Raw genomic sequence first — 25,107 nt, 5'->3', positions numbered from 1 at the left:
CAGTGATACCCAAAAGAAAGTCAAAAAAGAAAAAACACGGGTTTTCGAAAGACTGTCCTATAGAACTAACAATCATGCCACTAATAAAAATGTCCATTTTGGATACATTTCTAAATGCTCTTTTTACACGAATTTAAGAACGCTGAATCCAATAGAACCATTTTCAAACTATCCATAGGGTCACGAGAAAAATGACCTCAAAGTTGGGATCTTTAAAGTACCGCTTATGCCAATAGTAAAAGTGCTCACGCTTGGATGTATTTCTAATTGTACTTTTCATTCTAATTTGAGGATTACATTTTTTAATTATTGGAATATTTTTTTTTAAACAAACACATCCATGGGGTCCTTAAAAAAGTGATCTCAAATCTATCTTCTATATAAATAAAAATGAAAGTAACCATATTTGTGACTTAAGAACTCGAACCACCCGACCGATCTTGATCAGATTTTCAACGTAGATGCGGTTTGGGCCTGGAATAGCTTTTATCATTTTACTTTGACGGTGCAACTTAGGGAAGGGGGAAATATATAAAAATGATCGAAAATGACGGCAGATACTAGTGCCGAATCCATAGTTTTCAAGGTCGTTTAAATAAACAGAGATATTTTCGACGCCGTTTAAATTCAAATACAGCCCCGCAACTTGGGTGAGGGATATATATATATATATAATACAAGGTCCGTCGACCCTACTGTTCCGCGCTTTTACAGGTCCCTTCATAACTCGCTGTTTCTGCGTAGCCACTTTCTCCAGCTGTAGTGTGACGTCACCGCGGTGAAGCAGGGACAAATATCACAGGCTAAGCCAACGTTCCGCCATAGCGATTTGCAAAGAAAAACAAATTTTAAAATGCGATAAAAATAGACTACATACAGATACAATACGTACTTACTTTAGAATTGTGCAGCACTTGAAGAATAGCTTTGCATCCACTATCTTAAAAGCATCATTCTTCCAAAGTTCCCGTGTTTTTCTATTCAAAAACCGAATTCTGAAGAATGTCCTAGCCTTGTCGAATAGTTTCAACATAGAAGTGTCTTTCTTAGGACATCAAATGGTCGGCCAATCACATTCTTTTGTTTTCGACTTTTTTTTTTTTTTTTTTTTTTTTTTTGTAAAATTTTCAAAATACATCTTATTTTTTGTTGCTTCCATCCACCGGGAAGAAGGTAAAATGAGACCATAACATAGCCTCACATGGCCACCATTCAACTTGGAAAGAATTGCAACTATTTTTAATCCTAAGACTTCAACTTTCGATATGATTTCGAAGTTCCGAAGTTTTTACTCATAGTCTTATCGAAATCTTCATACATTGACTGTTTCCACAGATCTATCAAGCCTCGAATCATTGCCACCTGGACATTTCTGTGTCATTCCAAAATTAAGTAAACCTATTCGTCATAGGACACGCGCCCATTAACATTCATTTCATCAAATATAAGCACTGAAAATTTCTTCACACTCTTTAAGCAGCGCCCTTGCTCCGTTAAAATTTTCAAAACTGGTGTAAGAATACCACGATAAAATTGTTATTTTTGCATGCAATGTCGAAGTGTTGACACATTGGGTACGCGGATTAGAACATGTGACCGCAGATGATTGTATAATTTATCATTGTGGCGCGTTGTGTTAATGCACGAATAATATCTTAATCAGTCCATCTGTTTTTTCTTGCCATTTATTACCATATTCACTTGGCCCTATATAAAACTTTTTCGTAATATATCCACCACCGGTTATTAACCACTCTATTGAAACGATCACAATATTATATTTTAGAACCGGTCTTTGAAATGAAATTAATTCTTTATTATATTTGCTTTCCAATTCTTTTAACTTCGTTTGTAAATATAGACTATTATTTTGGCTTTGTACATACTGACAGAGTTTAGTTTTTCGTTGGGCCGTGGTGGCTCAATGGTAGAGCGTTCACCTCTGGTGCATGCGTCCTTGGTTCGATCCCTGCGCGCCAAGTGAACTTTGTGGTGGACAAACACTGTGTGCGTAGGTTTTCCCGGGGTTCTCCTGTTTCCTCCCACTTTCTTTATTCCACTATTTCATTCATTTCTCATCATCACCGTATCCTTTAGACCAGCCCGCATAACCATGCGACGTAAAACTTAAAGATTTAATTTTAGTTTCTCGTTCTCTTCATGCAAAAAGGAAAGCTATTCCTTTAGTTCATGCCCCTCACTCTCCATAGAACAAACGGAACATAAAGAGTTATTTTTCATTCCGGTCATAATAGTTATTTCATCTGATTGTACCCAAATACCTTATTTGTTTTTACTCTAAACACCTAGCTTTCGCACACTTATTTCTTTCATTATTTACAGGAAGACGGTTACGTATGACACTGATCAGTTCAGTGAAGGCACAACATCGGTTTAAACTTATTCTTGAGTGGAATATTTAGAAACTCACGTTTTAAATCACGTTTATAAGCTTCGGGAATAAAATGATCGGAATAGACGCTGGCGTAGGTGTCTTTCCGACAACATTTCTCTTGCCAAACTTTTCACAGAGGATCCGAGGGAAATACCTGATAAATAACTTCGGAACCCTTAATATTTCTACTATGATTGCAACAAGTACTTATCGTACAATTCGACATGCTTATAAGCTAACACGAACACTACAGTAATTAATTTTTCTCAATACAAGAAAACAAGAATCATTCGCTTTCCTGCAAAAATCAAACGAACAAGCATGGGTGGATGAGAAGGACCTTGGGCGAAAGCTGTTTCTGCTCCCGCGGTGACGTCACGATTTTACTACATCTTCGGTTTTCAAAGAAGGGTAGTTATGACGCGACCTTAAAAGAGGGAAGGAGCAGTAGGGTCGACGGACCTTGTATATAATATATATATAAAAGTGCTGGAAAATGATCCATATTAGTGTTGAATCCGTAGTTTTCGGCGTTGCTGAGATGAACAGTGACACTTCCGATGCCGTTTAAATCCAAATTCAGTCCACAGTCCTTTAAATCCAAATTCAGTTCACAGTCCACACTAGTAATATTTAATTTTTATTTAGGTTATTTATTATTTTCTGATTTTTCATTATATTGCCTTTGTTTTTATCAATTTGAGAACGCTTCAGCAATAGTAAAAAGTGACTAAACACTGTTCGGCGTAAGCTCTAAACTGCGATAAACAAAGCCACGTGAAACTAAACCTCGCTGATTTGCTGTTGGCCTACCGACGCTTGTACTCCTCCGCAAAATAGTTCATATCATTTAATTATTACTTTCACTATGAACCTCCATATAAAGCTACTACATTATTATAAATGACAAAAATATAATACGGATTATCTAATAATACTGCAATCCAGTGTGGTTAATGAAACAATACAAATAAACACTAAGCATGCGCAGTAATTATAGCGCTAATTCAAATGTGAAGGCATGTTCTGCTTTTAAGTCTGAAAGATGGCTGACATGAATCCCGGTTCAACGAGTGTTGTGGTGAAACATCAACAAATTAAACCTATACTCACTAAGCAACAATTGTTTACCAGCGAAATTCAAATATATTTTTTTTAATCTTTCGAGTTTTTTTCTTTCTTTTCTGCTGCTCCTGTAAGTATCTGGACAACACGAGACAGTATTGTCAAAATGCACGTGTATAATTTGCTCCTCTCCGTGGGGAGCGGGAGTAATATATCACTAGCCAATCGTACTTGTGACAAGCGGAAGGATATAAATATTTTGTTTATCGGAGTTTAGAGCTTACGCTAAACAAGGAACAAGTAATGGAACATGTAACTAATTTTTCTTATTTTAACCCAGCAAAGCTGATAATTAACACTAGTGTAGGATATAAAGAAATCCAAAATCCCAACTTTTAGGTCATTTAATCATATACAGCATGTTAGTCTATTTGAAACGAACAATACTAATGAATACTATAGGATACACATATAATATTTAAAAAGAAAAAGACATCTTACTGTAACATCTCTGTATTAAATGTTTCAACGTAAACTGTGTCTGTCGCTTCTTCGGTGTGGATTCCGCTACTCTGCCTAACTTATGACATAATGATGGAAATTTTTTTACTCTGGAAAAATCTCATATTTCGAATAAAATGCCTTTCAAAATGAAAATATATATATATATATACTATTTCATTCCACACTTCCAAGTTATGAAGAACAAAAGTACTGAAATATTCGTCTCGAAGAAAGAAAGAAAAAATCAAAACATTGGAAGATTAGCAGTGCAGTGGAATAATACACACCGAACAAGACCGAGAAAAGCCTTGAAACAAATGTGTGTTAAAACAGCTAATACAGGAATGTTCATGTAAGAATATTTGTCTTTTTAGATATTAAGTGTATTCTGTTTACAATTTTTGTTGCTAATATTTTTGGTAATATATTTTTTCTGCTACCTTTATCAGAAAGAATGGGTTATCGAATGTCAAGTATTACAGACTTGTACGAAAGGAAAATGTTCTTGCCTTCTAAACTGAATATCATTTTTATTATAGTAGTTTTAATTTTGCTTTTTTGTTCTTTCTTGCAAAGTGGTATAATGTGAAAAACGAAACTTCAAAATTAAGATTACTGGAATATTTAAAAAAATATATATTCAGTTTACTAATCAAAGAGCGTTTTCTTTTCATATACTGTCATTTTGTCTTCTATAATACTCCATATTTCCTAACTCATTCTTTGTTAATCCTTTGATGAGGGTAACAGAGAAATGTCTCCCATATTATTACCAATAAAAATTATAGAACCAACTAAGATGAGTTTAAATTGCTTTTAAAATGTGTTTTTTTGCATGCTGAACTATTATGATTTAAGTTCCACTGAGTCAAACCTTGTAGTGAGTGTTTTATTTATTTATTTTTAAACTTAATTTTTAATATCAACGCTTCGGATCGTAACAATGTCTTCTTCAGACTGCATTCTTTTCTGAAAACACTAGGTGATACAGGCAAACGGGAAAATCTGAAGCTGGCAACCCAGACTCCCCATCAATTGTTTGATAACGATGCGATATTGATAAAAACACATTGCCGTTAGTTAGCATGGAGCATTGGAATGATGCAGTATTCGATATAAAATCCTCTCACAGCACAAAGAGAATTTCGATCTTATTACTTATTAGGACATCATAATCGTGTTCCGTGTGTTTACAACATGGGCTCGTAATTTTGAAGGCGATTCAGCCTTGGAGAATACAAATTGAAATATTTTGCATATTCTAGAAGGCCTCGGATATGATGATCGAGTCCTCTCCATTCTTCAAAACTAAGCAGCGTCGCTACAATTGCGTGCAAAGCTTTGACGAGGTTATGAAAACGTCCCATGTGTGAGTATCGAAACCATATGGTTACAACAGGACCAAGCTACGTCGCATACTAGCCGATAATCTATAACAACTACTTGATGGACATGTAGAGTATGGGTACTAAAACATAGAACGTATCTTCCTAATATTGTCTTCAAGACATGACCATTGCTTGTTGTAAGAAATGGTATACCTCATACAATACATTAATTCATTAAAAGTATTTACTAAGTTTATTCGTGTATTTAACGCCAATTGAATTTTTCCCATTTTCCTACGTAAACAAATGCAGTTGAGTTCGTTCCTCAAGTCGCAGCCTTAACTTAGATTTTAGGGGCTTTGTTATTCTTGCAACACTGCAATTTCTATGGATGGCAACACTGAAAATTCTTGAGGTTCATATTTTCTGTTGTAGAATAACATTATCTATGATTGTGGTAAGTTGCATTTCATTATTTGTTTTCACTTATGAGAAACAAGCAAAAGAATAATGGTAAATTTTGTATTATTTTTAGTAAGGCAGGCTCTTAATGTGCTTCAAATAGTTAAGTACCAACCTCAAAAGCGTAATGAGTTTCCCGATTGTGTAACATCGTTCTTCATCAATTTTAACAAATCTTTTGTTGTAAGTACACTCAGCATTTACTTAACGTTTAGCAGATTTGTTTCATATATTTTTCCATAACTTTGTTCTAAATAGCATTAAAAATAAATGAATAAATAAGTAAATAAATAAATAAATAAAAAGAGGAAGACCAAATTCCAAATTTGATGGCCAATAACTCGTAAACCGAAGGTCTACACAGGAAAATATTGCACATGCGAGCTAAGGAAGAAAGTCTGTTCCATGTCAAGTTTGTAAAAGATCAGATTCAGACCATGGAACTCGGTAGCCGGCATTTGTAATGGGTGAGCGTGAGCTACCCTCAATCGTTCAGGTACCATACACTGCAGATGGTGGTAGGCTTCTACTCGCCAAGGGGTCCCCTCCTCCAGTAGCCATAACTGGTAGATAATTAGAATTCCGGTCCGGTCGCGAAATGGGGGTCTCCCATCATTGTACTTTTGATATGAATTTAAGTGTTAATGCTGATTGGTCACACCAGGCGTATCCTAATCAATCACATCTTCCAGTTGTAGAATTTAACGTGAAGAAATTTAATATGGATAGTTAGGGGGCGCGGTGGTTCAGTGGTAGAGCGTTCACCTCCGGTGCTTGGGGTTCCTGGTTCGATTCCAGCTCGCGCCGTGTGGACTTTGTGGTGGACAAACACCGTGCTCGTGGGTTTTCTCAGGGTTCTCCTGTTTCCTCCTACTTTCTTCATTCCACCATTTCATTCATCTCTCATCATCACCGTCTCCTTTAGCCTAACCGGCATAACCGTGGGACGTAATACTTAAAAATTTGATTTCAATGTGCATAGTTGACGGAATTATAACCAATGGAGAGCAGTGAGGTCAAAAATGTAAAATACCGACGAATTTCGCCAGTGGCTAAAACACTGGAAAGGGGCAGTGCCTCGGTATCCCTTCAAACCTATCATGAAAAGAAAATCAGATGAGTTCTGTAGATAGACGATATGTGTACTTTTTTTTAGTAATAAAAAAAAGATCACAATATGAATGACCAGGAAGCTGATCTCGCAGCCTAGTGGCTACTATTTCAATGGCACGATAAATCGGAGACCCTTGTTGTATTCCTAGTCCGGTCGCTCATTTCACTCTTTCCAATTTCAATTTGAATACAATTTTCAAAGTATACAGAGAGTTACTGTCTCTGCATATTCAAGAAAATTTAATTAAAATCAGATGCTATTCCGATTGATAAAAGAGCATATGGAGTGTGTGTACCAATTTTTGCTGGAGTCGATAAGTCATTTTCATGTCCAATCAATGTGCGGAAATGTAGATAAATATAAAATTATGCCTACAGGTTTAATCCATGCAAAGTGATCGAGAAAAAAAGAAAAATTGTCGCTCGACCTTTTCAAAAAAAAAAAAAAAAAAATCTAATATTTTCATGAATGTTTATCCTATATCAGGATACTTCAAAACTACAATTAATTATTTTTTACAATATCCCATGGCGACGCAACTGCTGCCGCCATTTTGCGTTTTTTCGATTTTAGGCGTTTACGTTGTTTTGAATAACTCAGCATGCATTTGTGCTAACAAATTGAAAATTGCTGAACGTCTCCAACTCGTGCATAGCTAAAAGTTTGATCTCTTAACATCTTTGCTTAAAACCATTTGAAGGGTGTGAAATCAGGGCCTATAGTAGCAACATTTTTGGACATTGAAAACACGTTTGGGAAGAGGAAACAACTGATTTAGAGGTCTGAATTTGTGTGTGCATGTAGTCCGGGGTCATAATATACAAAAGTTTACAGACCTGTAGCTACTCCCAAAGGCCTGAAAAAAATCGTGAAGTTGGGGAATTATGCCAATTTAGCATATTTCACTGTCCAGTATCTCCAATGGGCCTGGATAAAAAGTCTAAAATTTTGGAAATAGTTAGTCCTTTAGTATACCATAACGCACAACAAAGCGCGTTTTGTGTTTTTGAGCAGAAGGGGGTCAAAGTATTAAGTAATGACGTCATACTCTAGGAGGTGTTTTGTTCATAAAATCTTTTTCAGACATTGAAAACATGTTTGAGAAGAGGAAACAACTTACGTAGAGTCAATATCTGCAATGGGTCTGAATAAAAATATCTGATATTTTGTGAGTAGTTAGTCCTTTAGCATACCATAACACACAACAAAGCGCGTTTTGTTTTTGAGCAGAAGGGAGTCAAAGTATTAAGTAATGATGTTATACTCTAGGAGGCGTTTTGTTCATAAAATCTACTGGAAATTTGTTGTTGTGAAGTAAAATAAAGTAGGATGAATGGTTAGTCCAGTCAAGGCTCTTAAGCTCGTTTCTTTCCTCTAGTTGTAACACTATCTTATCAGACCCACAGCAGCATTGGTGAAGAATGCCGCTATCAGCAGAAGGCGTGGAAAGTCAAAATGCAGCCTTGACAAAAAAAAAGTCCGTAATTATTTTTTGCCCTTGCTGCTTGCTGTATCAGTGATACTCAGTCATGTTTATTCTTGTTTTAACTGTCAAGTCATGCAGGAGACTGTTGTCCTTTCTTTTGATCTACATTCTGAAGTCAGTGAACACTTACTCGCTGTAAACACTGACAGATTTCCAGTAGATTTTATAAACTAAACACCTCCTAGAGTATGACGTCATTACTTAGTACTTTGACTCCCTTCTGCTCAAAATCACAGAACGCGCTTTGTTGTGTGCTGTGGTATGCTGAAGGACTAACTATTCTCAAAATTTCAGATTTTTCTATCCAGGTTCATTGGAGCCATTTAATAGTGAAATATGCTAAATTGGCATAATTCCCCAACTCTTTTTCTTCTTCTTCTTCTTCTTTGGGAGCAGCTAAAGGTCTGTAAATTTTTGTGTATTTACTTATGTCCCCGGACTACATGCATACACAAATTAAAACCTCTGCGTAAGTTGTTTCCTCTTCCCAAACATGTTTTCAATGTCCAAAAATGTTGCTACTGCAGACCCTGACTTCACCTCCTTCAAGTGGTTTTAGGCAGAAATATTAAAAGAGATCAAAGTTTTAGGTCTGCACGAGTTGGAGACGTCCAGCAATTTTCAATTTGGTAGGACAAATGCATGCTGAGATATTCAAAAGAACGTAAACGTCTAAAATCGAAAAAACGCAAAATGGCACCAGCCCTGTGTCGTCATGGGATGTTGTAAAAAAAAATAATTAATTGTGGTTTTGAAGTACCCTGACATAGGATAAACATTCATGAAAAAATTAGATTTTTTGGAGATGGTCGAGCAGCACATGCTTGATCACTTAGAATGGATTGACTCTACAACATACCTCCAAAGCTAGCTCATTTTTTTTCTTTCTTGAACGACTGTATTGTTATAATATTGCTGTACAATCTTTCGTTTTATTCCCTGAAATCGTTGGTCGAGAAGTTCCAATGCTTGACACTCTTAATAGAACTATATCAGTTTTGCACAAGAATTCACCAATATATGCACATTGTTTGTTCACTTAAATGGAAAAGTACCAGTAACAAATTGCCAACTCGTACAGAAAATAACAAAAAATGTTCAAACGATGAATAAATTGGTTATTTTTCCTTTACTTTTCTGTCTTTTTTTAATCAAAGTCCCAAACGATTCCGTCCAGTTAGGGAAGACGTAGTAAAGTATAACGTGGTGCTTGTCAGCATATAAAGTATAACTGAACAATCGCAGTCTAAACTCCAGCTACAAATTTGAAATTTTGGACAACTGTCGCCGAACTGTAGACGGAATAAAAGAGTACTGGGCGAAATTCGATCCTAAATGCGGGGAGGGGGGGGGGGGGTAGAAGCGCTAAATAGTTTCGTTCATCCTTAGTATTATTGCATGTTCCTTTTAACCGATGGATATACCCTACCTACACGAAATTTTGTATATAGGGATTACAGAATATATGAATGTCAGGCGTTGAATGTGGGTGACGCAGGAGTATGTGTGTAATATGAATGAGTTTTCCGCAAAAACAACGATATTTGCGAATAAAAGCGAGTTTCATCCTAACTAAATGGTTAGAACTCTCGTCTTCAGTGAGTGAGACCCAAATTCGAATTCCCGGTGAGAACTCATTTGGCTGGGGCCCCAATCTTATGTAACCGTGCTCCTTGAAAGGAAAGTTGAATTCCAGTCAATTATTTTCATCAGTTTGTGCACACCTAAATAAAAACAGCTCGAAATTACTTCCAGAGATAGAGATATTCGTCAGAAACCTCAGCTCATTACCTGTTATCTTCTTAGCCATATTACAAATAATAAGCGCGTTATTTCGTTTGTAAAACAGATTATATAAGTTCACATTGTAATAGGTTGTGTACATACTCAACCAAATCAGATTTGTCGTGTTATTGCCTGAAGCCCATTCCATTAAGTTAAAACAGAATGTCTTTAGTTAGTTGAACATTCTGCCGAAATCGGCTTATCGTTCGGAAGTCACTAGGGAACAAAATATTTCCAAGATTCACCACTGTTAACTGTGTAAAAATGATAGTAAAATTTTGACTCTGAAATGGAAAAAATTTCGATAAATTTGATGGAAAGATGATATATAGCTTTTCCTCATAAATAATAATGTAAGGCTGACTTGTATTTATTAATATGACCTCCAGGAATCTATTTCAAGATGATTCCGTAAATAATATAGTTTTTCTCCTTTTTACTGATTGGTTTTCCGTGAAACGTCCTAAATTGCATGTTAAAGAAAATAGTAGTGGCTGAAATTAAAATAACATCGTAGTAAAATTGGAGGAAGCAACTAGGTTTGCACTCAACATTAACAGATAGTTTGAAAGCTGAAAAATAATGTCTACCGACAGTCAAATATGAAATAATAATGTACCAACAACCAAAACATTATGACCACCTATCTAATATCTGTTATGTGCACCTTTGCCTCGCAGGACAGCAGCAATGCCGTCTGGTATGGAAGCAATGAGGCCTTAGTACAGTGATTCCCAACCTTTTTTGACTGACAACTCCCAGATCGCAGCACACTTATTTGATATTCTATTAATAATAATATCAGACTATAAGTTTCTATAGAAAGTAGCGACTCTATGAAGTGCTGAGCATAGTTGTTCCCGCTTATGGCGTAGATTGGTACAGTCTGTTTCAGAATTGATTTTTAACTAATTATTTAATGTTTCATGATTTTTCAGTTCTAAAATTTCGCGACACACCTTAAGGACTGCGTGGCACACCGGTTGGGAACCACTGCCTTTATAAGTGGCTGGAAGCATGGCACACCATATCTGCACACATGTCATTTAATTCCTGTAAATCCCTTGGAGGGAGCGGTGAGCTCAGATTTGACGTTTAGTGATATCCCAAAGATGCTCAATTGGGTGAGTTTGGGAGCTATTATAGCAGTTAAAATTCACCACTATGGTCCTCGAACCAAAGTAACACAACGCTGGCCTTGTGACAAGAAGAATCGTCATACTGAAAGATGTCATTGCCAGCACGAAATGTGACACACACGGATGAATGTGCACTCATGTCCTAAATTTTAATACTGATGCTATGTGTATAACCGTGAAATGTTATATTCAGGAAACATGTTCCTGTAAATTTCATAGGAAAAGAATTATAAATACGAAAATTAGAATGAGTGAAACAAAATGTTGCTAAATGGACAAGAAAGTTTGATTGTTCTTATTTACTGCTCTTTTGGCATGAAATTTGCCACATACCTGTCTTTGCCGTTTATACACATACTAACTTATAAGAAATACCGGGCGAATTCGTTAACAAATTATATTCCTACAACAACATATTTATAGACATGCGACAATAATTTTGGACATAAGTGTACATGATAAGGAATGACCCTACCGGCCCATATATGATCATGTGAAGATTCTCCAAAGCATGATACAGCTACCAACAGCCTGTCTGTATCCTACTGTGCACGTCTTGAGCACCTGTTCCCCTGAAAGACAACGGATTCTGACTCTCTATTGTGATTCACCAAACTATACAACGTTATGCCATTGATCGGCAGATCAATAACGCTGGACATGGTGCCCTTTCTAGTCCAGTAATGCTATGCGGTTAACATGCGTACACGTGTGGGACTTGGGCTGCGGAAGTTAAGATCTAACAAGTGTACTGTGTGCTCAGACTCACTTGTACTTTGTCTGCTGTTAATTGTGCCACAATTTGCGCCCTATCCTGTTAAATCAACCTCGACAGTGAACGACGTCCAACACTTGTAATAAGATATGATTATCCAAATTCTTGTGGTCTGCTGTTGATTTCACCGTCCTTTTCCCACCTTCGGAAAGCACTAACCATAGCAGCTGGTGAATACCCAAGTCGCGCTGTTTCGGAGAAGCTCATTCCCAGTCGTCTGACCCCAATCAAACTGTGATATCTCGCTGGCCTTCCCCACTCTGTGCACAAGCATAACACTGATTGATCGAGTGAAGTCTCTCTCACTGTCTGGCGAGCGGTTCTGGTGTGCCCCATTCCTCTTGTTACCCCAATGACAACATTCATAAAGTAGCTGGTGGTCATAATATCCTATAGTCTTCGCGCCGAGTCGTGAAGCTTGACCTAGATCTACTAATTTCACCACCCAACAGAACGCGAGGATGTGTTCCGGCCGTCAACTCCCACCCATCAAATTTTGTCAGTGTCTTCTCTCGCGCCAAACGGAAGACATCTCTCTAGAGTACAGTGTTGTCAGATTGGCGCCAAGTTCCGTTTTGTGAATTTTTTTTTTCTTGCGTTATGTTTTCGTTGTTACTACTCGTGTTACTGTTTTAGAATGTTGTGCAGTGTTATTATTGATAAATTTTAAATGCTTTTTGTAAAATACTCATTAACTATGTCTTCAAAGATTGGCAACATTGTTGGTAAATTTCAGCTGTCTGACGTTTCTCCAAGTGTGTGCTCGGGAAGCGGCACCACGAATTGTACCGAAGTTTTCCGATGCATCGGAGCTCAAGCAAAATATTTGTATCATTGGTTTAGAGCCCAAGCTTCATGACTCGGCGCGAATACTCTAGTTCGTGAGTATACAAGGTACAATTACAACACACCCGTAACTGCAGAATTTATACTTGATCTGCCCTCAATTGTATCTGCATGAAACATCAGGCATCTGTACGGTAAGACTGTTACGAATAGGTGTAAATATTGAATATTTTTTTACTTCAATTCTGGTAGTTACTGTTCACCAGTTGTATCAAATTTTGCAAATTCCAATTTCGAACTGCGCCAAATGAGATTTGTGGTGGACAAACACCGTGTGCGTGGGTTTCCTCGGGATTCTCCCGTTTCCTCCCATTTCTTCATTCAACAATTTCCTTCATTTTTCATCACCGCCTCCTTTAGCCTCGCCGGCATAATCGTGGGATGTAAAAATGTGGGATTTCATTTCATTTTTCAAATTTCGAACTTTAAATTTTAAACTGTCAGAAATATATCTGCTATTTTAAAATAAATTTCTGCTCTGATTTATGTGGATAAAAAACTCCGATTACTACTTCTTTAGTACTAAGCGCACAAATATATCACGCACATCATAGGTACGCAAGATAAAACTCAATGTAGCTAAAATTTAGTCTAATATCGTTGTGCTGTAAGGACGCGATATGTTTATGTAAATTATTTCGTATTACTAGAAATTACTATTACATTGCCTACACACATGTCACAGATGCCTGTTATTTCATAAAAGCAAAGAAGCAGCTTTAATAAATTCATATTTATCATCCTTTCGTTAAAATAAGGCTTTAAAATGTAAGGGGAAGTATGCACATAACTACACTTAAAAATTTTAAATAGTCAGAAGTAAATCTGCTCATTTTTATGCACATTATCAACAAAATTAAGTCCTGTCAATTATTTCTTTTGCAGATGCATTATGTAGTTACCTCCCCCTATCATTTCCCTTGAAAGTCTTAACCAACTTATGATCTAATTTAAATGTAAAGGTTTCGTGCAAATAAAAACTACATATATCCCATTATGCGTATATTTCCATCGACGGAGCTACACGATTTATCACAAATTTAAGGCACTTTTTCAGTGCAACGATATTTCGCAAAAGTGATCCGCGTTATATAACGTAGTGGCTCCATTTTTTTTTTTTTTCTCTTTTACTTTTATTACATTCTATCTTTCGGGCAACCTGGTCGCATTTTGTCATCGGATGCGACAATGGAATGTGTCCCTGTCAAAATTACAACCCTCCGTCTTACACTAAGTAACGGCCCAGAGGGAGGAGAGATACGGAAGGACGAAGGCGTTACTACAGAATAAAGTACAAGGAGACAAAACTATCTTCTTCTTTTTTTTACAAAAAAAAAACTTTTAAACCACCATTATTTTTTTAATATAGTTTTGTCTCGTATTACACAAATTGATAACTTTTTTTTTTTAACCTTTTGGACGTTATGAATATATATATATATTTTTTTGGATTTTATTTTTTATAATAGCCAACATTTTTTTTTTAAATTTCTGGCAACTACCTAAGAGCTACATATAAAGCCACAGTCGTAAACTAGGAAGCAATGCGACTATGTGTATAAGGCACAAATAAGGATGGTCTTAGACTGTATGACTGACAAGATTCGGCAGAAAGGCAACCCAGTTAATCATGGGGAAGTCAACTACACCATTATGTTCGTCAAATTAATAAATCAACTCTGTCTCGTCCTCTCTCTCTATCCCTCTAACATAATATATATATTTTTTATATATACATATAATATGCATATTATATCATTTGGTTCAAGAAAAGAAAACATTTCGCAACATATTATGCTTCAACCTTGTCAACAAAACACTTATTCGTATACAAAATAAATATAACACTGGATTGACTCCTTTGTCAGAATTGAAAGAAAATGCGTACTTCTTTTTTCTTTATGGCACAACACTGCCAGTTAACGTTAAATTGCCAGTCTTTTAATAGCATTCGTAGATTGAAAAAAAATATATATAAATACAGAACTTAACCACTTGACTTCGATTTTTTTTTTCTTCTTACGGCGAAATTGCATCGATTGCTTTCTTCTTCTTAATTACGAAATTTCGAACGAAAGTTTTTCTTCTTTTTCTAGTGATCCAACACGTCAATACGCTGAACGTGCCTGTTGCTGCTCGTTATATTAAACACTGATCACCAGGATGCCTGAGTGCGAACACTGAGTTACATGGCGAAGTTAGGGGAGGAATGTAGACACAGGAACTAGAAAGACACTATAAGACTTGCTTTTTTTTTTTTTTTTTTAATTTTTTTGGATACGAACATTTACGCTTCGATGTCATTTTACGGAGATCCCAACTTTACGCGTTATTTGGGAAGGAAGGAACAGAAAGAAAAAAATATAAAGTGCCCTTTGTTTTGGCACACACAGAGGCAGTCCAAAGTTTTTTTCTTTTTCTATTAGGCCTTGTGATTTGCTCTGAGATCAGACCCTAAAACATGCATGATAATGACATATAACGCTTTCCAAAACAAGCCACACATTCACGGTAGAAGCGAAGCACTAACCGAACATGGTCCTAAACGGAAGTTACTCTCAAATAGCCTGTAATCGAATACAGGTGAATATTTTCCCCCCATACTTTTTGTTTCTGCTACGTTGCGACATCTATGTATATAATATATATGTATGTTAACTGTTCGTCCACACTCACAGCTTTCCACATTTCGAGATCAAAATGGTTTTGGTAGGTTTTCCCGTCTGATCACCGTAAGTTGAGATCTTCTCCACAATGCTAAGACCCTCTACAACATGACCGAAAATAGCCGTAAAACCTCGCATTTCCTGCAAAATGATACGAAACTGGGATCCAACCATTCCTAAATTGTCGTGACGTTTCTGTGTGCGACGCATGCCTACAGCACCACGAACAGCAGGAAATTTAGTATCGTCAGGCATGAAATAGCCGTCGTCAAAAATGCTCCGTCCACCTCGTCCGTTGTTGTGTTCGAAGTCACCAGTAATAACCGATTCTCCTTCCCAACACTGGAATATCTGACATCCTTTATAACTGACACCCATTTCCCCTGTGCATAGGACACCGAAATTCTTCGCCATTTTCGGAGCGGCATCGGGGCGAACCTCTATTACGATACGACCTTGTGGCACACCATTCACTTCAATATTAAAATAATAATGAGGATACATATTTGTCGGGCGGTTATCAATCGCTGGCGGAGACTGTACGGGAGCTTCTTGCACTGGCTGAGCATAGGATGGGTTATGGACATGACTTGTGTGTGATGGAGTCGGGGGTTTCGCTGGTGGCGGGACAGGAAGTGCAGGAACATGTGGAACTTGTTGTTGCGGGTATTCGGGAGTACCGTTTTGTTGAATCTGCGATTTGGTTAATACGTGTCGGGAATATAGTTGCGACATACAATAGTTGGCCAAGAAAAGTATAGGATTATGCACTTGAGTAGAATTCGTGTAAAGCGATGGCTGTTCGTTCTGGTGAATCGTTTGAAGTGCTTGATTGAGCGATGAGAAAGTGAAGACGACGCTGCTATTACTTATTAAATCATCCAGCTGACACTGAAGATACATCTCTTGATATTTACTCTGGAGCTTTTGTTTCTCTAGTGCCAACGACGTATATAACAAATGAACATCGTTTGGTCCTTCCAGTGCGCTTAGGTTTGCTTTAGCTTTGTTGAGGGTATCTTGCGCTTCTGCAACTTCCGGGACGTGACTCCATCCATTCTGAAGATCGGTTTCGACATGTGTCTTTAACGTTACGCAGGCTTCTAAGACTTTTAATAAAAAATCGCGCTGTTGCATCATTAAACGTTGCATGTCACTGAGCATTTTGCTCATCGAGCTTAATTCCATCTGGACTTCGGAAACCATCTGCTCCTTGGCGTCACTTTGCGATTTAACCTGATGGCCTAAATTACCAGCATGATCCTGAGTAGCACACGCACGACATATCATTGCAGAACACGTATGACACCATAAAGCGAGCGGCATCCCGTGGGTGTGGCAGTTTTCGCTAGGAACCTTCCGCTCCTTATCGGGTGGCTTGTTGCCCAGCTTGAGGGTAGCAAAATTCTTGGCAAGAACGAGAATGGCATTATATGTTTGTAGATTATCCGGGCCTTGCTCTCCGAGTTCGGTGCGCTTCCAACAAAAGACGCAATACAACTCTCGACCTTTCATCAACGCTGTCTGGATACACTTGAGACAGAAGTAGTGTTTGCAGCTAAGGAACTTCGGGAGGAGGTCCGAGTCATTAAACTTTTTCTTGCAAAAGTTGCATATAGTGAGCTCCTCTAATTCTGGCAGGATGCTTGGTTCCATCATCTAAAAGAAACAAAAAGAGAAAATGTTTTTACTAAAAAAGCACCTCGCATTTTACTTTTTCATTATGTAATATGAGATTTAAGAAAAAAATACCATATTTACTCAAATAGAAACTTTTTTTTTTTTCGTAGGGGGCTAAATTTCTTGATGGACGCTTATAATTGCAGAATATGTTTTTGAACAAATGGTAAAAATACCGGTACGTGTTTTCTAATTTGGAAGTAACGATTTGAGTATTTTGGCATTGTAAAGTTTTGTCGATTGTTTAATTTTTCAGTTCACGATCTGCACATAATCTTAAGCATACCAATTTTAGTAGTGTATAGAGGTAGTACCGGTAACTATTGGGAAATATACTTCTAAAAACTGTAGCCAATTGTGAGTCCTTTTTGTCGGTAGTTGCGTAAGTTTTCTGGAGCGTGATCTGATAGTGGGGTACTTTTATCAGCATGATGAACAGTTTTTCAAAACTGACACAAATTCCTGGGGAGACAATTATATTTGAGTAAATACGGTAACTCGATTTTTCTATTAATTTTACATTAATTACAGCTAAATTCAAAGTAATCTCATTACCAACTTCTTACTAATAGAGTACTTTATATTAAAATAGTGAAGGAATATTTGTCTAAAATACTTGAGCTCCCATTGCTCCTTGCGAAAAAATGAAATGAAATCTTTTAAGTTTTACGTCCCACAGTTATGCCGGTTAGGCTAAAGGAGACGGTGATTATGGGAGATGAGTGAAATGGTGGAATGAAGAAAGTGAGAGGAAACGGGAGAACCCCGAGAAAACCCACGAGCACGGCGTTTGTCCACCACGAAGTTCGAGGCTGGGATCGAACCCGGAACCCCAAGCACCAGAGGTGAACGCTCTACCACTGAGCCACCGCGCCCCCCTGCTCCTTGCGAAGTTCTGTGTCGAGTGGTCTGAGTAGATTAACAAGAAACTTTACTAATTTAGTGACAGATAATGAAGTTACAAAAAAGAAATGAAATTTTTGAGTTCTACGTTCCATGGTTATGTCGGTTAGGCTAAAGGAGACGGTGATGATGAGAAGTGAGTGAAATGATGGAATGAAAAAAGTGGGAGGAAACGGAAGAACCCCGACGAAACCCACGCACACGGTGCTTGTCCACCACAAAGCTCACTTGGCGCGAGCTGGGATCGAACCAGGGACCACAAGCACCAGAGGTGAACGCTCTACCACTGAGCCACTGCGGCCCTAATGAAGTTACAGTTAAAACCTTTATATTCACATCGTTACGTGTATTGTGATTTATTTCAAAAATATTTCTGACAGTAAACGTATTCCGGTTACAATTTAGCAAAGCCAACTGGCGTCGTGAGCGGTTTAAGGCACTTAGGTTGGCAATCGCAAGACTAGATGGATTGGAATACTGCCCAGACCATGGGTATCTTAAGTACTGTTATACACCGTTCATTTCATTATCGTTGCCTTTAGCATTGCCCATGGGATTAAAATTCAATAATATAGGCTTTTCTTTACCACTACTTGCTGCTAATAATTTCGACAGCTAGTGTTCTGCTAATATCTTCTACCTAGCATTAAATAACAATAAGAATAATACTAGCACTTTTTCCAGTTATAGCCCATTCCAAAATCCAGCTTTGTGAGGAGAAAGTTTTAGAAAAACACATCCACGAAGGAAATTAAACATATCCGCAAAAAGTTAACAATGATTCGGATATCTGCAACCGCGCGTACTATGTCCGTATCCTTACTTCTAGAAAACATTAATGGTTTATGTTTCACTCTTATGAATTGCTTCTAGCAGGTTTGCATATCGAAACATACTCCTTACGAATGTGGATACAGAGAGAGAAATGTTGTTGGATAATTTATTTTTAGATCATGACTGAATTATGGACAAAAGTATATTCAGTTTTTTTTTATTATTTTTGGTAACATTATAGTAAAATAAATGTAGTGTTTATATTAAGTGAGAAACTTGCAGTATGTAGTCACGTGATACAAAGATTGAAGCACTTGCTTCGATCACGGTAAGTACAAGCTCGAAATAAAAATAAGAGCTTGTTCATACAGGTCGGAGCAAACGCTCATACTTTGACCTTTTGCTTCGAATCGTATGTTGTTACTTCATGCTCATGCTTTGAAGCATTTGCTTCAGTTTTATTCATACGGCCTAATGTTTCATTCCCGGTAAAAGTATAGAATCCTCGATGTTGACTCAAGAGGCAATTAAGTAGGTGAATTATAGAACAGCAAGTCTAGAAAGCAGGTTTTACATTGAGTCTATTATTATTTCCAGTGAATGTACGGTACCATTAAACTTTTAATTATATAATACCGACAAAAGAATTTGCTCTACTGACAATATATACAGCATTCATTTTATATCGATAAATAAAATAAACCTTCGAGAACTGTCAGTGTGGGGAGGAAGGTACAGAGTTCCAATAAACACAGTTAAATTTGATCTCGTAACTATTTACTAGTCTTATTAAATTAACTTTTGATCATTAGCAAAGTTTGTACCCACTATGAGTATCCGATTGGGAAAATCTTGACCGAGATGTTTCAGCAACGATTTGTTGCATTTTATCAGTATGTATCCTTTAACAATTCAACGTTGCTTGTAAAATTATGTTATCGGTAACTATGCTGTACTAAAGAAGCAATTAAAACTGAGCTACAGTAAAAATACATTCATATTTCAGAAAAAGGTGGATCAATTTAAATTGTTTGCATCGCGCAAGAAAGCTACCGATAATGTAATTTTACAAGGAACATTGATTTTTTAAAGGACAAGTACTGATGAAGGCAATAAGTTGTGCTGAAACATCTACGATCAAGGTTTTTCTATTTGGGTGCTTATGATGACTACAAATCTTATTAAGATTAGATATGCATTCTATTAATTCATTAAATGCTTCTTATAATTACTAAATCATGTGGAATCTGTACTAAAATAATCAAAATGGATGGTGTGCATGTGTGTCGATTAAATACAGAAAGCTCTAGAGCGATTTTAAGGAAAACAATCAATCGGTATGGCTGTAGTTATCCATAATCACGCTTCGCTTTCAGAAAACCAATTAATAACATAAAAGGTAAACCAAAGAGAGTGAAAAACAGAGTAACAGCTATCATTTTCGTTCGATTGTCCTGTTGATAACCAAGAGCTCTCCACCAAATTACAGCTGAATCTATTGTTTTTGAGTAGCAAAATGTGTGTCTCGATTTTGAGAAAAGTCATAAGTCACGTAGGAGGACATGGGGGAAGGGAATGGGTGCGAACTTCTCGGTATAATTTATTAAGTTGTAATTTTCTGAGAAAAATCTACATAAGAAAATTCACTTTGAAACGAAAAGTACAGAAATGTTGCCAGTCACCTGTCTCTCTAATCCTGTGTTCTCGTTCTCATAGATGGAACTATAGCCATAGAGTAAATATTAAGCACTTTTCAGATCTTTCTTACGTACAGAAACGTGTATCTCCGGTAGACAGTATCATAAACTGGTGAGAGCAGTCAAAGCGATTGGTCCAGTTCTTGAATGCGACTGTTCTGACAATCATAGATAAAATGTTGTAATATTAGCCTAGAATAAAGAGTCTGAAGTACAGAAATAGGGACGTTATACAGTTGTGTTCATGAATTTTTGCATGTGGAATAAGTCGTAGCGTTATCTAAGCACCTAAACTAACCAATGGCTGTGGTGAAGTGAAGACAGTCGGAAGAAACTGAAAAAACAAAGTGAAATTACGGGCTCTGTGCTATTCAGCACAAAAGCTCGTGGCCTGGGATCGAACCAAATGTAAGCGGTCTTGTTCTCGTCTAAAATTCAGTGAAGGAAGACGTATCGACTTCCAATGGCCATTTCTCTATTAGCAGTATCTCATGTACACCACATGAAGGAGTTTGGTTTGTATGGAGTTATTTATTTATTTATTTTCGGGGTGCTCTACTGTCAGTTTTAGTAGAGACAGAACATATTCTGGGACGCTTGCTTGATCACAGAAAACCGCTCCTCGCTACCTCTTACCGTAACTCTATAGCGATCGACGTTAAAACCCCACTTCCAGTTGGGACAGCCACGGGTAAGATAGATGGTACGTATTCTTAAAATGCTAAATAGATTCCGAAGGAAAACACAAAACAGCTTCTCGCTCACAATCCCTTATCGTTTTTCTCAATATAGATCAATATTGAAACCGGAAGTTCTAGTGGATTTGTATCACTAAGTAGTAAACTAGACTCCTCAAAAGCAGATGTCAACTACCAGCAACTTGCTCCTGATTTTGTAATATTAATTCTGTCTTGAACTTGATTTTTGAACCCGTTGCTAATCTCTACGTGCATAATGTTCCCAGTAATTCAAGGTTTGTTCAGAACATCAGGGTGAAATAATGTTATTGCGTGTTCGAATATTCTTAAGTCAGATTTTTAGAAATGTAACGGATAAGCTTATTCAAGTATACCTTTTAATAAGTTGCCCACGAGATAAATTCGAAACGACACACATAACAATTCTCATCTCGTTTATGAGGCTAAATGAGAAGTTTCTCAAAGTTTCATGGGCAACACTAAACCTACCCAAGTCTTCAATCTCTAACACTGCTTTAGTATGTACATGATTTTTAGTATAAAAACTGCAATTGATAAAAGTGACTGTATGAACTAATTAAGAAAATTTTACTAACGTTTAAAGTTGCACAAGTTATTGTACAATATACTCCAATTATAAATATGGTTTGAAAATGAAATGAAATCGTTAAGTTTTACGCCCCACGATTATGCCGACTAGGCTAAAGGAGACGGTGATGATGGGAAATGAATGAAGTAGGAGGAAACGGGAGAACCCCTAGAAAACCCATGCACACGGTGTTTGTCAACCAGAAAGCTTACTTGGTGTGAGCTGGGATCGAACCAAATGACCCCAGGCACCAGAGGTGAACGCTCTACTACTGAGCCATCGCGCCCCCCTAAATATGGTTTGAATGTTGTTATATCACACCCTTCGTGGGCCTCTTGAGACACGAAAGATCCTAACTTCTAAGTGAAATTACGAAAAATCAGAATCAGGTATGAAAGAAGACGAGACGAGAAAACCTTTCCGAGATATTTTATTGTTTGCTTTTATCAACTTATTTTCCGCTGAAGTGGCTCTAAATTCATAGTGCAAATGCCTTCCCATTGAACCATTAATAACAACGACCAAGTACAGTAGAAGCCACTTTTTAGTGGACATTTTAAGATTATACCAGCGGTGCGGGAAGGAAGTTGATGGAAATCGACCTTTTTACCCGTCCCAGCACAAGTTCGTCCCTTCATTGTAAATACGTAATGAAACATGAATGCAGTTAATCAAACATTTTTAAGTCAGCCTTAAATATTACCAACGGTAACGGTAGTGGATAATACTGGCGCAAGTTTAGTTTTGTTAGCTCATTATCTGATGTGGAATTACTTTTCATTACAACTACTTAAAATTCCCTACTGCGTAAAAATTAAATTTTTTTATGCATAATAGTTAAGTATCAATTTTAAGTAACTGCTATTAAATTTGTGTATACTGTAAATTCATTTCGAAAAAACAACAACACAGATTTGAAGAAGAAGTAACTAAAATTCAACTTCATATGAAAGAAAACAAAAATAATTCCCCGTGTAAATAGGAGTCGATAAACAAAGATGGCGCATGTATACAGCACCGATAACAATACGGTAAGAATATAGTACTATATAGCTAAACGAAAGAACAAGACACTACGAGGAACAGTTATTAGGCATTGGATGGAAAGTATGGGGAGGCAGTGTTAAGTTGGTTAGTACTTGTTACATTAGAACAGTAAAATATTTGTACATAGTATCTTTCATTAAATCCCTCAGAAAATGAATATACCCTCGCGTTAAAGTTTTCAATTTTAATATGCCCTTGCACTAACACCTAGAGCGTTCTTCACGAATGCCCTAATGCACACCTGAAAGCAGATTACGGTAGTAAAATAATACGCAGACGATAGTGCAAGGATTGATTTTGAAGGCCGTCTGTTTTCTGTTTTTAACTTGCATTATTTCTAATTCACTGTTCAATCAACTGATCATCCTATAACCACATAGTATACCTAACAAAATTGTAGGCCGAAAGCTTGTGTTAAAAAGTTGAAGATCGTCTGTTGTGAATCCCTTGTACACGTTCCCTTCAGTTACTGTACAAATTATTCACTTGATTATGTTGCTCGAATTACAGCATAAAACTGATCAGAACTTGAACACTAGTGTAACTTCACTTTTACAATTTGTGTGTGCCTTCAGGGCATAATGTGATATTACAAAGGATCAATCAAGCATAAAGCATTGTTTCCACAATTATGAAACACACCAGTCTGTTTTCTTTACGTAGCAACTATATTGTTTGGAACCAAAAATGTAACTTTTATTATAATTTTGCACTTTCATTCAGACCGGAAGTGATGCATTTACTTGACTCAGTCAGTGGCCCCCTTAATCATCAGTTTAATGTCAGAGGGTTACAGATTACCGTACTTTTTATACATACATGTGTATTATATAGTTAATATGCACCATATGATTGAGTTATACCTTCTCACCGGCTTACGTATGCATCCCACTGAGAAAGTTAGCTATACTTCTTCATATGCCTGTATTCTGGTGGGGTAACCGGCAGGTAAATGAACTCCAAACTTGGAGCTTGCACTCATAGTATATTAGAATAAAAAGGCAAATTTGGATAAATTATATACACTAGTATAGCCCACATGTTATAATTTCGCATAATTTGATATTTCTGTTTGTATTTAATAGAAATGCATACCTGTGTGCTATTTTAGTATGTGGTTCTATTATCGTAACATCAGAAACACATTAGATTCTTCGTATATTAACAACATTACTGAGTAAATATCAAACAGACGCGTGTTTGTGGTCTGGTTATTCTCAATTCTTGCAGGTGCAGCTGCACACTGAAACTGGATAGTCTTTTGTCTCCGCGGTTTCCTTGTTCCTTTGTTTTATATTAAGTACAACATATTACGAGTATGTTTCTAAATTACGTACAACTTTATGCACTATACAAGCATACGAGCAGTAGCTAGTATTTTGTTGTAATAACATTGCAGTTATATAACAAAAAAAATAAAAATAAAAACCCATCTTGTGCTGTTCCAACCACTACTTTGTTCTTGTGATTATAAAATGCAATTTGGTTTGAACCAATAAAAATACACTGTGTAATATAATTTTATTGCCCAGTGAGTGTATTTCATGTACCTATGTTAAAGAGTACGAAATTTTATATATTATTAAATCTGTAAACTTAAAAAAAAAAAATATCCTACCGTAAATATCGTGCTGTCGCCACAGCAAATCGGAAGTCGAAAAGATGAAAAATACGTTAACGTAACGAACGAATATTTTACAAAGACGATGCACGTTTCGGTGCTTTTCACAACTTACGGAGTTTTCGATGATCGAGGAAGCAACGCGTATATTTTACATCACGAAGAACGGCCGCCGGCGGCTTTGATGGGGTCCTATGTTCGACCGTTGTGCCACATCATGATGTTTGCACTGAACCACTTGGCATGGCGGACGGCGGTGCTGAAGCTCGCCCTGAAAAGTGCGCCATCTACCCGCGCCGCGTATAACGCGGGCGAACTTTGTTCCGTTCTGCGCCGTCGCGGATGGTCTGCTATATATTTTGGCCTTTAACCGCCATGACGCATTGATCGGGCTGAAGCAGTGGAGTATAAGTGCGGCAATTTTAACTGATTAAATTGTTAAATGATGATTGTAATAAATATCTCATAAAATGCATGCTTGAATGAAACGTTTTTTAACAATAGTGTGTGAAGTTAGACAATATTATTTTGAA

General features: G+C 37.0%; 2 protein-coding genes across 6 annotated transcripts in view; one reads left to right on the top strand and one right to left on the bottom strand.

Annotated features, from left to right (window-relative positions):
- The window catches only part of Npl4 (nuclear protein localization 4), a 267,388-nt gene that overhangs the window by 162,554 nt on the left and 79,727 nt on the right, over positions 1–25,107 (top strand). The window lies entirely within an intron of this gene.
- LOC145664825 (uncharacterized) lies at positions 13,887–24,868 on the bottom strand. 3 transcript variants are annotated; one of them, XM_081731819.1, is made up of 2 exons: positions 24,690–24,868; positions 13,887–17,224 (listed from the first exon to the last, which is right to left on the bottom strand). In XM_081731819.1, exon 2 carries the CDS (start codon positions 17,222–17,224, stop codon positions 15,572–15,574), a length of 1,653 nt encoding a protein of 550 aa, XP_081587945.1. In that variant the 5' UTR covers positions 24,690–24,868; the 3' UTR covers positions 13,887–15,571. The 3 variants fall into 3 exon arrangements, with proteins under 3 accessions (XP_081587945.1, XP_081587944.1, XP_081587946.1); XM_081731818.1 differs by having other exon boundaries at positions 24,572–24,867; XM_081731820.1 differs by lacking the exon at positions 24,690–24,868 and adding an exon at positions 24,049–24,203.

Source organism: Thermobia domestica, chromosome 11, assembly GCF_964235325.1.
Source record: "Thermobia domestica chromosome 11, izTheDome1.hap1.1, whole genome shotgun sequence".
Classification (NCBI taxonomy): Eukaryota; Metazoa; Arthropoda; class Insecta; order Zygentoma; family Lepismatidae; genus Thermobia; species Thermobia domestica.
The sequence above is the reverse complement of the archived record's forward strand: the minus strand, read 5'-3'. Positions and strand labels throughout refer to the sequence as shown.